The sequence below is a fragment of the Mytilus galloprovincialis genome, chromosome 8 (genome assembly GCF_965363235.1).
Source record: "Mytilus galloprovincialis chromosome 8, xbMytGall1.hap1.1, whole genome shotgun sequence".
In the NCBI taxonomy this organism is placed as follows: Eukaryota; Metazoa; Mollusca; class Bivalvia; order Mytilida; family Mytilidae; genus Mytilus; species Mytilus galloprovincialis.
Genome location: NC_134845.1, coordinates 79,976,391 through 79,994,145, shown reverse-complemented (window position 1 = coordinate 79,994,145; position 17,755 = coordinate 79,976,391). Strand labels below are relative to the sequence as shown.

At 31.5% G+C, this 17,755-nt stretch overlaps 1 protein-coding gene across 2 annotated transcripts; it reads right to left on the bottom strand.

Annotated features, from left to right (window-relative positions):
• Window positions 1–6,377: 6,377 nt before the first annotated feature.
• LOC143042646 (E3 ubiquitin-protein ligase TRIM33-like) lies at window positions 6,378–16,389 on the bottom strand. Of its 2 annotated transcripts, XM_076215054.1 has the most exons (8): window positions 15,588–16,389; window positions 13,184–13,231; window positions 12,517–12,564; window positions 11,721–11,738; window positions 10,371–10,397; window positions 9,711–9,728; window positions 8,812–8,838; window positions 6,378–6,576 (listed from the first exon to the last, which is right to left on the bottom strand). In XM_076215054.1, exons 1-8 carry the CDS (start codon window positions 16,349–16,351, stop codon window positions 6,537–6,539), a joined length of 990 nt encoding a protein of 329 aa, XP_076071169.1. In that variant the 5' UTR covers window positions 16,352–16,389; the 3' UTR covers window positions 6,378–6,536. The 2 variants fall into 2 exon arrangements, with proteins under 2 accessions (XP_076071169.1, XP_076071170.1); XM_076215055.1 differs by lacking the exon at window positions 12,517–12,564 and having other exon boundaries at window positions 6,380–6,576; window positions 15,588–16,386.
• Window positions 16,390–17,755: the final 1,366 nt, after the last annotated feature.

The following is a 17,755-nucleotide window of genomic DNA, read 5'->3' as shown; positions in this document are numbered from 1 at the left end:
TCAGTGCTGGGGACCTCATTGTACAAGAAACGATATATATGTCCAATGTCTTGCTTATCTTTATCGACAGGCATCAAAAGTCTCTAGTGAAGATGAGACTTAATAAGGAAGAGACGCACGAATAAGCCATGGAATCGCATTAGCTGACATCATCAGCTACAATGAAGATTCCATAACCAAAGAATATTTAGCACCAGTATTCAAGATGTCAGGTTTTTTCTAGGCGAATAAGGAATCTAGATGTTGACATTGAAGACAGAATTCATAATTCAAGATGAAAGAATAGACTTCTTACATTTTAAAATTATAGGTTGTTGGCCTGTGAGAGAGCTTTCACGTGTTTGACTTGGATGGAGATTTGTCTCAATAGCACTCACACAACTTCTTATATCTAATGCTAGCTTATTTACCTGATATTCAGGAATAAAAACAAGGGAGAGAGAATTAACTTGTTTTCAAAGATAATATAGAACCCTCGTTTCAGAAAACAGGTGATGAAGCCTTTGACTGAAACTAAATGCAGATTTATTAAGCAGTAACAAAAATTCGCAGCGACATGTTTATTGTTACATTTTGGTTTTCCAGTGAACTGTGAGGAAAATTATGTTCCAAAATCTCTTGTAGCTCTTGTTAGTATGTTGTTGTATGGACAATATATAACAACCGACTCTCATAAGCAGGAAACACTAATAATTGCTTGGATATTTATATTTAACAGCTACAAACGAATCCTTAACGTTAACTCTCCAAAGATCCGTCATCATGCATCTAAAGAAACATATGCACTGAGAAATAATGGTTCACTGTCTGACAGAACACATGAAATAAACATGTTGTTAAGTCGGATATCAGCTTGACAAGAAATGGCGAGACTTGCTAAAGAGTTTGAGAAGAGGGGCGAAAGATACCAGAGGGACAGTCATATATCGATTTCTTGATGAAGAGAACACAACTGAACATGAGCAGAAAATAAGAGCTCAAATGTCGTTTATCCATGATGTAGGTTCTGTGGTAGAAGAGATAGGACATCAATTTCTTGAAGACAGCAACGAACTGCTTGTTCTGTATACCAATTAAAGATATAGCTCCCTCAGCAGTTGTTTATACTATTCGTCGTTCGTTGAATAGAAAAGGGACTTTCCGATTTGATTTTCCTCTGAGTTCAGTATTTTTGTGATTTTACTTTTTAGAACTATTGACAAGATGTAACTATTATAGACAATATAAAGATTGACAGTTCAAGGAGACGTTGTCAAAGGCAAACATGCTAACCACGAAACTGATAGAGCTTCTCACGTGTAGATCAAAACAAAACAGAGCTCATTCATTTTCTGTCAAATAAACAGATGGATGAACACACTTTCGAGATGAGAATCATTGCTACAGTTGTTACAGATGTATTAGTACTTGTTTCATGTGACAACGCAGCTGATATTTATGGGTTGCTTTGGCAATGGAAACCACTTCGTATACATTTCAATTCATGAGCTTGCTAACTTTTTAGAACAAGAAAAACATATGCATTGCCTGTTTTCCATGCATTCACTGTATTCGACACTGTGGCATAGATCGCTGGTTAAGGTGAGAAAAAAAACAGGGGATACATGAATGGTATTGAATGGTGTCACAAGAGTATACACCGTTATGAGAGACCAGGGTTGCGTCCAATATCGTAGCAGCTACGTAGTGATACGTAGATATTTGTCTACTGAACGAGTAGCTAGTCTAGCTGCTATCTATATCTATGTTGCAGCTAGGCTAGCTACACGTTCAATAGTCATACATCTACGTAGCCCTTTGTAGCCGCTACGATATTGGACGCAACCCAGGTGAGTACTCTGAATGTCGACACCACTATTACGCAATTAATCGAATGATTCGTTATGCTGATATTTGATCGAACAATATCAGAGGTCAATGATATTTAACCTTTTTTGGACAACATTGCTTTTTTTATCAAACATAGGTATTTTGTCTCTAAATTATGTTTACTTGTGATATTTTTTACCGGAAGTGACAAATTTCTGAATACAATACCCCGAGGGTTTCAAAGAAATGATACATTATTTCAAACCATGAATACACAATAATATTATAGTCTACACAGCAAACTTTGGCTACCAGCTGTGAGATTTGAATAACCATTAATCAGTTATCAAATGCATTTCCGCCATTTTGATGATAAAACCGGAAGTGGATAAAATCAAGCTTGCCTCTATATCTAATTTTGTTTAGAATGGTCCAAACTATGTTTCTACCAAATTTTATGCTTTTAAAACATAGTACACAATTGTTCACCTATATGTTGGGTAACCATTTATCAGTTATCAAATGCATGTCCGCCATTTTGATGATAAAACCGGAAGTGGATCAAAGCAACCTTGCCTCCATATCTAATTTTGTTTAGAATGGTCCAAACTATGTTTCTACCAAATTTTATGCTTTTAACACAAAGTGCACAATTATTCACCTATCTGCTGGACTATTTCTATCTGATTCTATTAGTGAATATGTTGCTTTCCTTTAATTGAGGTTTCAGTTTGGCTAAATAATATTAGTTTAGATATGTGGGTAACTTCGAGTTTTATATAAAACTGAATCCTCCTTCGCCTAACTGGATGACAAAATCACGTGTAAACTACATTTTTTTGTCGGTTGTATTTCTTTTCCAAAATATATTATCATTTATTTTATCTTTGATCCTTGTCCATTAATGCATTCACCGTTACCCCATTGTGTACTGATTTAAAATTTTCATATGTTTTTACATAAGTTTTATTCATCATGTGTTTTGCTGTTTTACATACATGTACATTAAAAGAAATGAAGATACAAACACAATTTCATTGTGTAATTATTGACTGTTATATTTATCCTTTCAAGAAGAGCAGTAGCAGTAATTGCTGCATGTAAGTTTATTCTTATTTAATCTAACAAAAACCTATTTCCGCAGCAAACAAAAATCAGCTCTACCATCAGTCCGCTAACCACTAGGAGGAAACAAAATAAAAGATATGCATGAAACAAATCCGTTTTATTTCTGTAGCTAGTTAACACTTTGGTTTCATCATATATATCTATTATATAGTCATTTTCAAATTTACTGTTTGCAAAAGTATACATTACTCCAAATAATAGGAATGTTCTTATCCCTGACAGAAAACCCTAGCCGTATTAAGCACAACTTTTTTGAACTTTTGGTCTTCAGTACTGTTCAACTTTTTACTTGTTTTGGCTCTCGAACTTTTTTCATCTGAGCGTCACTGGTTGGTCTTGTGTGGACGAAACGCACGTCTGGCGTATTAAATTTTAAACCTGGTGCCTTTTGTTAACTATTATTCGTGTGTTTCTCTGTCTTATATGTTCTCCTATATGTTTGTATTGTAGTCCTGTAATGTTGTGTTGTCATTTTAACCTTTCACAGATTTGGCTATACTTTTTGGACCTTTTGGATTATAGCTCTTCATCTTTTATATAAGCTTTGGATTTCAAATGTTTTGGCCACGAGCAACACTGAAGAGACATGTATTGTCGAAATGCGCATCTGGTGCAAGAAAATTGGTACCGTTAATTTTATTAACGTTATATTTAACATTGCAATTAAAACGGACGGTTTGGCATGCCACAAAACCAGGTTCAACCCACCTTTTTTAATTCTAAGTCGGGAAATGTTGTCCATTCGTTTGATGTGGTTTGTCATTTGAGTTTGATATGTGATTAGGGCCTTCCCGATTGAATTTTTCTCGGAGTTCTGTATTTTTGTGATTTTACCTTTCTGACGATCCAATGCATGCATATACTATGAGTAAAGGGTTAATATGATTGTATACATGACATAAAGAATAATATTTATTATACAATGCAGTATAACTTTTCAATAAAACAAATTTTGTCCTATTTTTTTTCCATAATCTTGTTAATTAAGACAGTGTTTAAATACATAACATTGCACACACATGCACACTAACACCAAACTAGTTTTGAAAGTTTCTCTTTAATAAAAAAAAACCTGCTTTTTCAATGTAATATTATTAACTAATCATCTATAGCATCATAATTATCTTCATATTTTGTTTATTCTGGCAACAAAGGTTTCTTTTGACATCAAAGGAGCACCTGAGATCAACCCCATGTGTGATGGGATTAGTGTTGGTCAGTCTTTAGTTTTATATGTTGTGTATTATTTGTATTTTGTTCTCTTAATTGTCTGTTTGTCTTTTTTTCTGTTTTAGCCATGGCGTTGTCGGGTTGTGTTCGATCTGTGAGTATAACTGTCCCTCTGGTATCTTTTTTCCTCTTCTATATATTTTTTTTTTTATTTATTATTGTCTGTTGCATTGTAGTCTATGTAGTCTGTTTACCTTTTTTAGCCCCAACTTTTTTTCTTCTTATTTTGTCGACTAATAATGTCCTTCTTGTTCATTTTGCCTCTTTTTTGGCAGTATACATGTAACAATTTTATAACACAATGTGTTTGTCATATTAAGTTCACTTATGATCGACAGCCTTCATAAACACAAAAGTGTACAATGACTTGCAATTAAAAACAAAATATAATTTGTCGGTGTTTCTAGAATAAAACATAAAACACATTTTATAATGTAATATTAAAAACATATAATCTATATCATAGTTCAAAATTACGCATCTTCTCTGAGATTGAATAGAAACTTAATAAGCGACGATTAACCTTTTCTCTTAACAGTTTTATTTTTAATTTATTCTGTGAACGTATACATATATATTCTAACATTAATACTATTGGATTATCGGATTTATCCAATCGAGATAGTTAAATTATCCATTTTGAAGTCCGAGTCTCGGCATATTTGAATCATCCAGTTAGCTTAAAAGGTTATGACCTTTGATAGCAATCAATGGTCTCCGGCAACCACACTTTGATTATTTTTTTTTATACAATGGGTTAGGAAAGGGATAAATTTCAATAGAGAAAATGTGTTCTTCCATTGATCTGTTTACAACCATGATATATCAACCAAATGTCGAAAGTAAAATGCACAAGATTTCACCTAAAAATATCATACAGTTACAGGGGTAATGCATTTGAAGAAAGCATAACATATACATATACAGAACTGTTATATGCTTTCTAAAGAGAATATTATCCATGAGAGCCAAAGAAAGAAGTAATCAAATGGCTTGCTGGACCATGCCTTGAAAGGATAAATATCTGTTAAACTTGGAAGTCAGCATGAACAAAAGAATACTTTGTTAAAACATACTTGATCACCTCGTCAATTTTACGGACGCCATCACGAGTTGGTTGACCGTTATGGAATAACCGTTTCACAAATGATATCGGATATGTTCCTTACGTCGTAACTACAATCCCCTTCCCTTTCATGAATATGACCTACCGAATTAGACTATTTACCGGATTTGTAATCACTTAAGCAACACGACGGGTGCCACATGTGGAGCAGGATCTGCTTACCCTTCCGGAGCACCTGAGATCACCCCTAGTTTTTGGTGGGGTTCGTGTTGTTTATTCTTTAGTTTTCTATGTTGTGTCGTGTGTACTATTGTTTTTCTGTTTGTCTTTTTTATTTTTAGCCATGGCGTTGTCAGTTTGTTTTAGATTTATGAGTTTGACTGTCCCTTTGGTATCTTTCGTCCCTCTTTTACATTACTTCCCAGGTTAGGGGAGGGTTGGGATCCTGTAAACATGTTTAACCCCGCCACATTCTGTATGTACGTGCCTATTCGAAGCTAGGAGCCCGTTATTCAGTTGTTGTCATTTACTGAAGTTTTACGTATTTGTTTTTCGTTCATTTTCTGTACTTAATTTAGGACGTTAGTTTTATTGTAGAAATTGTTTAACATTTTTCATTTCGAGGCATTTTAAAACTGACTGTGCGGTATTGGCCTTGCTCATAGTTGAAAGCTGTACGGTGACCTAACGTTGTTGATTTCTGTGTTCTTTGGTCATTTGTTAAGTGTTTGCAATCGTTCCAAATCTTCTATTTACAACTTGATTTTTACAGCAGTATATTTGAGGATTTGACTGATTTTACTAATTGGCAAACTGACCATGTGACATAATATGTATATTATTTAGGATTATCTATACATTTCAGTTAAGGTGGCAGAAAATAGTCAAATAATCTTTTGTGTTTTTACCTTGTTTTGTGTGGGAAGTTTTTTTTCCTATTGTGACATATATTGTTTCCTTTTTTTTCTAATTCAAACGATATTCTAAACATAATCAAGCTTGACCACACATGAACGTTTTATTATATAAAGATATAATTATAAATACATCAAATGTATATGAATATTTTTGAAACAAATACAGTTGTGTGCCATATAATATAAATGATAATGTGTGAGAAAAAAGATTTAGTGGTCAATAGAATCAACCTTTCTATCGGTAAAGTTAACAGAAAAACAAATGTTTAATACTGTCACTTTAATGGCAGATAGATCATATGATGACGGTTATTATTGTTTGCATTAAAACGTACTGTGTATACAAATGATTATGATATCTTATAGTCCTTGGGATGTCAGCTGTTCTATGCTTCTCCAATAAACGTATGAAAACAAGATTTGTCGCTAGAATAACATATGATAACACATTAAAACAAAAACATACACACCACGTTATTGCAATTGTTTAATATTTCTTAAACCAATCAATAGCATATTTCAAAATAATAATCATAAATTGTATCACATAACGATTAACTGATGATTGTGTTTAATGTTCGGATAGATTGTTCATGTGTAAAGTCAACAGTTTCAAAATTAACAATTAACGCAAATTATTAAATGATTGTATACACGTCTTCTTTGAATTGAAACGTAATAACTTTTTGTTACCACAATTTATACGGAGATGTATTATTAATGTGATATTGCTAGATACATCATGCCTTACTAGGCCTCATAATTATTTTTTATACTTTCACACTGATGAAACTCATTTTCAAAAGATTCAGAGACATCTAATTCAAACCTTATAGTTATCAAAGGTACCAGGATTATAATTTAGTACGCCAGACGCGAGTTTCGTCTTCATAAGACTCATCAGTGACGCTCATATCAAAATATAATTATAAAGCTAAATAATTACAATGTTTAAGAGCATTGAGAATCCAAAATTCCAAAAAGTTGTGCCAAATACGGCTAAGGTAATCTATGCCTGGAATAAGAAAACCTTTAGTTTTTCGAAAAATTAAAAGTTTTGTAACAGGAAATTTATTAAAATGCCCACATTATTGATATTCATGTCAACACCGAAGTGTTGACTACTAGGCTGGTGATACCCTCGGGGATGAAACGTCCACCACCAGTGGCATCGACCAAGTGGTTTAAATAGTTATCAAAGGTACCAGGATTATAATTTAGTACGCAGAAACAGAAGTAAAATGATATACGTACATGGAGCTTTGTAATATGTTTGACTGAATGCGCAAGTTAAAAACAAAGGCATGAACGATCCGCTTTATAAATATAATACTTTACTACATTCCAGTAAAAGAGGAACAGTCAAAATAATAAATTGAAAATAAACTGACACCGTCATGGCTAAAAATGAAAAAGACAAACAGACAAACGATAGTACATACGACACAACATAGGCAACTAAAGAATAAGCAACACGAACCCCACTAAAAGCTAGTGGTGATATGAGGTGCTCCGAAAGGGTCAGCAGATCCTGCGCCGCACGTGGCACCCATTGTGTTGCTCATGTTATAACAAATCCGGTAAATAGTCAAAATAGTAAAATGTAGACGAAATCCGCGTCTGGCGTACACAATTATAATCCTGGTACCTTTGATAACTAGTGTTGTCTATTTGACACATTCCCCATTTCCATTTTCAATTGTATTATTCAGTAGGTCAGATTCATGAAAGGGAAGCTGTTTGTATTTATGACGTCCGGAACAGTCTTACATTAGCATGCATGCATTTTGTTAGCAAATTTTTAAAGGGTCGTTAATTAACTCAATTTTACTCGACGAACAAATTGTTCATATTTAACAGTCTGAATTTATATCTGATTTTTACTTGACAAGTTCTTATATATTTTATAGAATGTGACTCACACTCAAGTTTAACATGTCAAGTCAGAATCAAACGCGGATCGAGTCCGAACCATACTTTAATCAAGTATGTCCTTACTCAACCCTTATCTGAACCAAGGAATGCCATCTTATATAATCAATTCGTAGAACTTTACAAGTAATATGTTACTTTCAATATCCTTAGTTCTAGCAAATTGCTTTTTTTATATATATAGAAACCATTACATTCTTGACCTTTTGCTCACAGGAAAAATTCTTTATATACCTTTGAAACCTTGATATCGACAATTAGTTCAAATAAATGAGTGTTTATCGTAAACATACAGTAGAAATTGCAATACAAAATAAAAACATAGCAATTTAAACTACTTTATAGCTGTAGTCAGATGCAAATTCATAATTGATAAAATAGAATCAGTTTGTACTTTTTTTTTGTGATTATTAGTTATGAATCAGAAATAAAAAGATGGACATAATTTGTCAAAGCATAGGATGACCACAGGTCTAAATTGTATCAGTATGTTGAAGTACTATTTCATTGTGTTTAGTAATCTGCAGATCAAAATTGATCACAATTCGGTCGCTTGCATAGAGCAATATAGGCAGAATTATCTAAAGTATCCGATGAAAATACGAAAATAATAGAATTACATAGAATGGTCATGTTCAAACAGTACCAATTTCACACGGTAACTGGTTGGCAGTGAAATGAATAAGGACTCGCTTAAACAAAAAACATTTTAAATAAGCAAATACTTACCTCCAACAATTACTGTTAGTGCAAACCCTTAAAAAGATAAATAAAACACCCGTAAAAATGATTAGAATTATACTATATAAATATTGTTGTTTATCTGCATTACTTTAAAAAAGAGATATAGATGTATATCAAAGGGCAATGAAAATAGCTAATACGAATACACATAATTAAACAAATTTACATGTACAAATTCTATACGGTTTGGCACAACATCAAAGAGAAACGGTTTTAAATTTAAACTGTATTCAATTGATGAAATTTCTCTTGTATGCATGCAGCCTTTTGTGTTTAATCGTTGTAATATCAAAATAAACCAATGCTTTTTTAAACAGTCATCTACAATTAAAGTAAAATAAAACAAAACATTTGACTGCATATTCATGCACGCCAGATAAAACAGTTTTTCATTTTCTTGTTTTATTGTAAATAACAACAAATGTATACAAAGGGAACAAACATCATTTTTTTTATATAAGAGGAATAACTGTATGTTCCCTCATTACTTTTATTCACTATAGTCTGTTACATCAAGTATCTGGCGAACAATATCATTTTCTCTGTAATGTTTTATACGACCTCAAAAAAAATCTATAAGCATGTCAAATTGCTTTTGGTTATGTTTTATTTGTACTTTAAGTTATGTGTTTGAGTTTATCTAAATATGTCTTTTACACACACAAAACTACTAAATTATATATAAGTATTACCGGATAATTTGCGCTGTACTTTAAGATAATAAAAGAACTAACGTTAACTTCAACAAGACATAATGCAATATCCAACGACATGACTGTTGTGTTTAGTCTCGAAGACAACTAACTGAAGTTTCATTTTTCATACATTAACATCTCAAAGAACACATGATTGTGATAGGATTACGGTAAATCTGTGTTACTTACATCATCAAACCTTGACTGCTAAAAAAATAAATAAGAAAAGTGTAAGCTTATCAAACATTTAAAAATAATGTGTTTACTGAGTCTGGTATAATTATAACTTTTAATGATCCTTATCTCATACTGTAATATATAAATGTTTGCTCTTATCTAATACACACAATATGTCAGTAGTGCATTCAAATGATGCAATCACAGTTATAGTGTGACTGATCTTTTTGTAAAAATCTTAATCTGTCGTAATATATGCAACTGTTACAGTAAAAATTAAATATTTCAAAATTACCAGTAGTTGAACGTTAAAAAAATATGCTTATTTAGAATCATGCAAATATGCTATGAACACGAAAACAAAAGAAAAGAAAAGAAAGCTAAAAGAATTGAACGGTTGTTTAATGAATTGTTTATATAGTTTAAGTAATCAATATGAATACATGAACTCTCATGTTAATCTGAAGATGCTCCAAAGTATGTAATCATTAGTTACTGGATTACTGAAGTTTCATCAATATACCATTGTTCTCATATAAAAAACGTTATTTCACATAAACTTAAGAATCTTGCTAAAAATAATTTAAAGCACGAGCTATTTAGTTTTGTATGTGAATAAAACAATCTTCATAATGTTTCAGCACTGAATAGAATTAAAACGTTAATACATACCCGTTTCTGGATTCAATTGGTTCATTCCTGTAAAAAAAAATACATGCTTGTGCCTTATTACGTCTTTTTGAGAAGTCACAAATTCTTACTTTAGTACACGAGACGCATGTGTGTACGTTGTGTTCTTACAGATATTACCGTTATAACAGTTCAATAGAATTAGAGAAAAAAAAAATTCATTTCAAGATTTCTATACATTCTGAAGGCAATATGCCGACTTTATTTACAAAAGAATATTAGAAACACGCTATTGAAGATACACAGTGTGCTATGGCATGTCCTAAAATCACTACACTTCCAACAAGTTAGCAAATGGTTATGTTTTTAACATATTATATGAATGTCTTGTCTTTTTAACTTGGGTTTTGGTGTTGTCTTTTAGTTTAATACAATTGTGTACTACTGATTTTTATTTTTGGATTGCTTCGAGCTCAATACCCTGATATTTAATCTTTCTAGAAATCGTGTATTTGCGTTTTATTTTTTCATAAGCAAGAATTCTTTATTTTCAATATTTTCAATATTTTACTTCAAAAGCAGTGAAAGATAAATGAATAAAGCATACCCATGAATAAACATTTTCTATCTCAAAATAAGTTAATCCATAATATATATTTGTTTTCTGTAATCGTCCATTTAAGGTGGCACAATACAAAGATGTGTTCACTCCCAATCGGACAACTTTAAACTGATGTAATTCATTTAATTCTTCTTTATATATTATAAATGAGGTACCAAAAGAAAGAAGAAAGATTCATCTTTCAAATTGTGATAATTTCATTATGACATAATTATTACATAATTAATTATTATGTAATAAGTTGCTATATTGTGATGTCCACACTTGAATGAATTTAGCGTCTTTGTTCTTCATAGCATCCCAAAATATTTAATAGATTCTGGTACAACACAGTTTGACCTCCAAAACTGTGTCTCAGATTTTCAAAAACATCAATAGAACAAATTTTATGCCCAATTGAATTTAGTGGTCTCTTATGAATTATTGTTGCAAATTTCATTGTAGATTTATGAGAGAATGAAATACAATAGGAACAATCTGAGACACAGTTATGGAGGTCAAACTGTGTTGTGCAAGAATCTATAAAATATTTTGGGATGCTATGAATAATAAAGAAGCTAAATTCATTCAAGTATGGACATCACAATATGGCAACTAATTACATAACAATTAATTATGTAATAAATATGTCATAATGAAATTATCACAATTTGGAAGATTAATCCTTCTTCTTTCTTTTGGTACCTCATTTATAAAATTTAAAGATTTAAAGATCTCTGGTTGGGGATGAAAAATCTTTGTATTGTGATACCTTAATACAATATACTTACGTTACAACCTGCTCATTTCTGTAAAAAGAATACAATAAGCATTACAAAATAAAAAATACAGTATAAAACATTCAAAGAGTTGGTTATTTTTGTGCTAAATCTAGACACATGTATTTGTAAGACATTTATAGCAGGTTGAATTAAAAAGACTAAACAGTTTTAACAGAAATCCCAATGCTAAACTAAGTTAAGTTTAGAGGAAAACATGTATTCAGTGATAATATACAAATACATTACCGCTGTCCAGATAAACAAAACAATATTCTGAATATAGTAAATATATTGCTTTAATATTAATGAAATAAGACATGTTAAACGCATCATCGGAGACATATTACATGTTCGTTATGTATTGGTTCGTGTTGATATGGTGTCTGTTATATGTAAGTAGTAAATGCTTTCTAATCTTTAACAGGCAATTCAAATATTTAAATATTTGAACATACAACTGTCAGTAAGGTTAGTTTAAATATTTTTTTCTGTCATTTGGTTCACAGTCAATATAATACTGTATATAAGCTTTTTATGATAATTCGCTTTGGCGTTGTTTCGTTCAAATTGAATACAACTCCTTAACACAAGTCACTTATTCTGAATATATCTAAATCAACTTTAATAGTATCAATCATAGGAAACATTTTCCCTATACTACGATATATCATAACAGATGATAATGTCAGTAATGACAAGTTCTATTATAATACTTATAAATTTACCAACGTGCTCGACATAAGGTTTCAATAAGTTAGAGAAAAACACCACAAACAAATATAAAAACCACATTTTTATCACTTACCCACACCAATGACATGCGTATTTGTATATCTTTTGCAACTTTTGTGGCCTGAAAAATGATTATTCAGAGTGTAATTACTATCTTTGAAAAAATTTGCAAATGTATTAACACACTGCCACAAGGAAAAGACGAATATGAACCACCGTAACTTGTGCAAAAAAGTGTGCAAGTTTACAACGAAAACATTGGTATAACGTCATGTTCCAAGCACATTTTCGCCAATAAAGGAACCTTTTTATAGCGGACTATACGCCATTACTTTTAATAGCTTGTTGAAAGATGACTGCTGCCTGTTATTGTGTAAATCTTTTTATTCGAACTTAAGTGCATATTTGTCACACTAGCAATCATAACACATCCCATTGTTTTTTAAAGAACATCTAGAAAAGCACTGTTTATTTACGAATCTGTAGCCAATTATTGGTTATCAGCATATTGCAGTTGGTTTTTTTTATAAGCTCTGAAAGTGACTTTAAATAACTAAATGCTTGGAATTTTGGTCTTTTATCTTCTATCTTGTATTTGTGTTGTGCTTTGAACATTGTCTTCATCTTCAGTTTTCATGTTTATGTTACTGTGTCTTTAATCATTAAAGTTATACAGTTGAATAGAGTTTATGTACATATATTTACGTTCAAATTGCTAAACAAAAGATGCATTGTATTACCTGGTATTTTGCTGGTTTTCAGTTTTTGCCAATAACGCTTTACCTTCTCTAAAACACAAAACATCACTACATAATAAGCTCATTGAAATTGGTTAATACAATATGCAAGAAATAAATATTATCAGATTATTACATGGCATTTTTCATATCGCATGAATTATCAGCCCTTGGTTCAATATCAGCCCATGAGCCGCGTATTCTTCAGCAGAGAAAAAAAACATTTTAATATGGACGAATCGACAAAAAAATAAACAATATACATTATGAAGACTGTTAGGAAAAGTCAACCTTTTCAAAGTAACTTTCTAAATTATGTTTGAAACTTATAAAACATGTATTTATTTAATAATTTATTTGTTTCTTATTTTTATCTTTTTATTATTAGTTTACACAATATACTTTTCAGTATCTTTATAATTGTTTTGTGCACTATTTCATAATGTTTTCACTGAAAACGTTGCATTGAGGTGTATTTTCCGGAAGTTGTCGAGTATCACCGGAATGCCATGCGATAACGTTACGGAAAGGCATGTGATAACAATCGAAGCATGTGATAAACTTTTCATATCAGCCCGCTAAGCACCAATTTGAAAAATATGGAATCTACGTAAATTTGATGCTATTATTATACAGTAAAAATCATATGTTATTTAGTCTAAGTATATGATAAATAGAGAATAATACATGGCAAAATCTGTATCATATATCGTATCATCCCGAGACACCAATATCAGCCCAATGGCCTTAAGGCCCGGGAAATGATATTGGTCGAAGGTAATATGGCATGCGATTCGGATTTTGCAATGTTTTAGACGCTTTATCATATATTTTCACAAAAGATTATTATATTATATGAACTGTTTTCTGATCCATAGCACTGGAATACCTTCAGTTCTACTTTTGCCTTGTTTTAAAAGCCTTAAACGAATTACTTACCTTACAATTTGCTTGCTGTTGCTTTAAAAATATTTCATTTATTGTATTTGTTTTGTGTGTTTTGTATTTTTTATAGTTGCATTTAGTGTGCCAAAAAAGTAGGAGTGTGATAAAAAGTGTAATAAAGGGTATGATAAAGGGTGCGCATCAAAGTTGCGCGATATGGATTAAACAGCAGGCTATTTATCAAATAATAAAAACTACTATATTAACCACTAAATATATGATAAAAGGTAAGTTGATTAGAATTTCATTATGTCATTTACAAAAAAGTTTAGGTATATTTTAGGTTTCAGAAATTAAAAATATGTAGGATGCCAAACATGAGGTAAACACATCTCTTTTAAAGGTAGGGAAATAATTAGGTGGTTTATACAAGCACAAAATGAAAACAAAGTGATTATATACACCAGGAATCATTAATAGAAAAAAACACTTGTTTTAGAGTTAATTCCAAAGTGCCTTTTATGTAATTAATCACGACAAGAACAGCTACAACTTACAGAGTTAAAAGATGGAGATGTTTTATAACTGAAGTATGCGAGGTGCTAAATACATGATATGAACACAACCATCACAAATATAACTAGAATGGTCAATGCAGTTTCGAACAAAGTTTCTTAATATAAAGAATGAACAGTTATGACAGTAGCTTATTTATCACACGTGCCGTTTTATGTGCAGGATTGGCTACAAAACAGATAAATCATTCAGTAACTGAGAGTCCAAAATTATTGACTTTAGATAAGTGCTAGACAAATGTCAATAGCTGTTTTTCATGTATATACTCATACCTAAATATGTCGAAGAACGGTGTAAGTATAAGATACCGCATACCGATAATCCAAATCAATCAATTTTCAAATGTGTTGATGATGCTGAAAACATTGATTTCTTTAAAGTCTTAAATCTAAAGTTGAAATACCAGTAGCTTAAATGTGTCGTTCTATCAAAGCGTTTGATTTCTATTTTTTTATAATCGAGGTTCATTCAATGTGGACTACTGTTCATACAAAGCGAGCCAAAAATGATTCTTCGGCTTATCAAAATTAGCGTACGAATTGTTTTAAACAATTTCTAACAACATTGTCTTTTCTAGATCCGTAGTATCAATCATAAAAATGTGCTGTTCTTATCTTACAACCATTTTTTAACCTGCTTTGTCTGTTAACCTCTTGAAGAAGTATGTTCAACAGATGTTCGTTAGTGTAATAACAAATTTTCATTTTGTGTAGTGTTGTTTGTCATTTGGTGTTTTTTGTTTTTTTTTGTTTTGTTTTGTGACGGTGCTGTCGGTTTTTTATAAGAACGCCTTTGAATGTCTATTTTGCATCTTTTGCTCCGATTGCATTGCTACAAGACACACACTCAACAGATATAGATATCATTTATTTAAGAAAATATTCCGTATACCGAGGCAATTGTTAACACCATAATTAGTTTTTTTTTCTATGAAATGATAACTTACTTAAACTGTAACTCTCCGAATAGGCTGTCTATTTCTGTACCTAAAGGCTTTTTGTTTCTGTATGACACAGATGACCTTTCAGGAACTTGCTGTAATTCTATGTTGTCCACATCAACTTTAAGTTTCTTAAGCTTTTTTAACAATAGTACATCTGCTATCGATTCCATTTCTTTGATGTTTTTTTGCCATTGTTGACAGTTTTCGAAATCTTTACGATGAACTTTGATTAGTGCAGACATATTATGTAATGCTTTCTGTTCCTCATCCTGCACAAGCTTAACAAAACCTTCGACTTTTTTATCAATTAGCTTCTTCCAGGAGTTGCCCTCTTCAGTAATGGTCTTGATGACTGCTTTGACTTCCTCACGGTAAGCTTTTGTGTACTTTTCAATTGTGTTTACGTTTTGCCTCGATGTTGTTTCCTTTAATTCAATATCCTTTGCAAGTTCAGATCTAAGTTTTTTAGTTGATTTAGTAAGGTCTGTCATCAGATGGCGACTGTGTTTCTCGACGGAGCAAATTCTACAGACAGGAGTATCACAATCCTGACAGTAGAATAAAAAACTTTCCTTGTGGTCCATACAAAGAAGTGTTTCTTCCTGGTTGATATCTCGTCCGCTTACAAAAGTGTGGTTTTTACAAGATTTTGTGCGTAAATGAGATAATTTACAGCTTCCACAAAATAACTGATCACACTGCTGGCAGTAGTGTTCACCTGGTCCACCAGTACAAATTTCACAAGTCGATGCAGCGGATTGTGCCATTTTGTTTGTTTCCTTTTATCACCACCACCAACCTTAGGTTTGCTCGTTTAACATAAAAACGTACTCTTGCAGCATTTACACAACTATAAATAAAATCCGTAGGAAGAACTGAAAAGAAAATTCAATTAACTTTGCTTGTTCAAATGAATTATATACTGCAAATATGCAAATTAATACAAGTTAAAAAAAATAAATAATGAGGAACCAAAAATTCATTGTATAAGGTATAGATGATAACATTGCAATCTACGTAATCATTGTTGTAGTTTAATAGTATCATGTAAAATATATATGTTATAACATTTGCTTGTTTTTATATGTTTTCATTCCATAATTTATTCTAGATCTGATTTATAAACTCATTGAACAACATTGATAAAATATCCCAATAGGCCTCAGATAAATGGTTCTATATATTTACCTGTACTGAATAGATTAGAGATACGTTTTACCTGACTACTTACATTTAGTGTGTATTTAGTGTATAAATGTTAATAGTTAGCACGCATATATTGATCAATTTAAACATTTAAATTTTTTGCTACATGTATTTATCGTGGTACGTCTCACATAACTCAAAACCATATAAATGAACTAAAACTAAAAAAAATATTCAAGACTAATAAAGCCCTATACAATATATGACAACAGAGAAAGGAAACTCTATACCTATGGTTATGATTATCCGAAAATACAGCCCGTATTGTATATATGCTACACAGTACAATTACATCAGGGTGTTCTTTTTAAATTAAATTTAAGATTTCTACATAGGAATGATATAACTCTCCACCAGAGACAAACTGACCTATACGTTGATAACTAAAGGTTACTGTAGGTCCTCACCCTCATTCTGCTGCAGCAGCTAAACGAAGTCCCGAAGTGACAATTGATAAACAATTAAACAAAGAAATCTAATCACCTGAGGTATGTACAAGATTGGTTTGTAAAGAACTTTTAATTACCAAAACTGAGGGATATTGGGGACATCTTTACCTATTGAATCTGTATGAATTTGAATTTGGCTATTTTAACGATACTATCATAATTAGTCTAATGATACTATTGGCAATACAGACATGGTTCACAGGGCATTTTATGATAAGTCATTAATGAAAAAAATGAACTCTTTGTATATCTATCCAATCGAAATAGAGATTAAAGATACAACAGATACAGTTAAGTCTGTCTCATATCTATAAATAGACAATGAGGGTCGGTTGAAAACAAAGCTTTCCGACAAAGGAGATGATTTTAGCATTCCAATTATGAACTTTCCATTTCTATGTAGCAACATTCCTGCATACGGAGTATATATCTCCTTATTGATACAATATTCCATAGCTTGTATTTCTGATTATGATTTCCTTGATAGCGGGTTGCTGCTCACAAGGAAGCTATTGA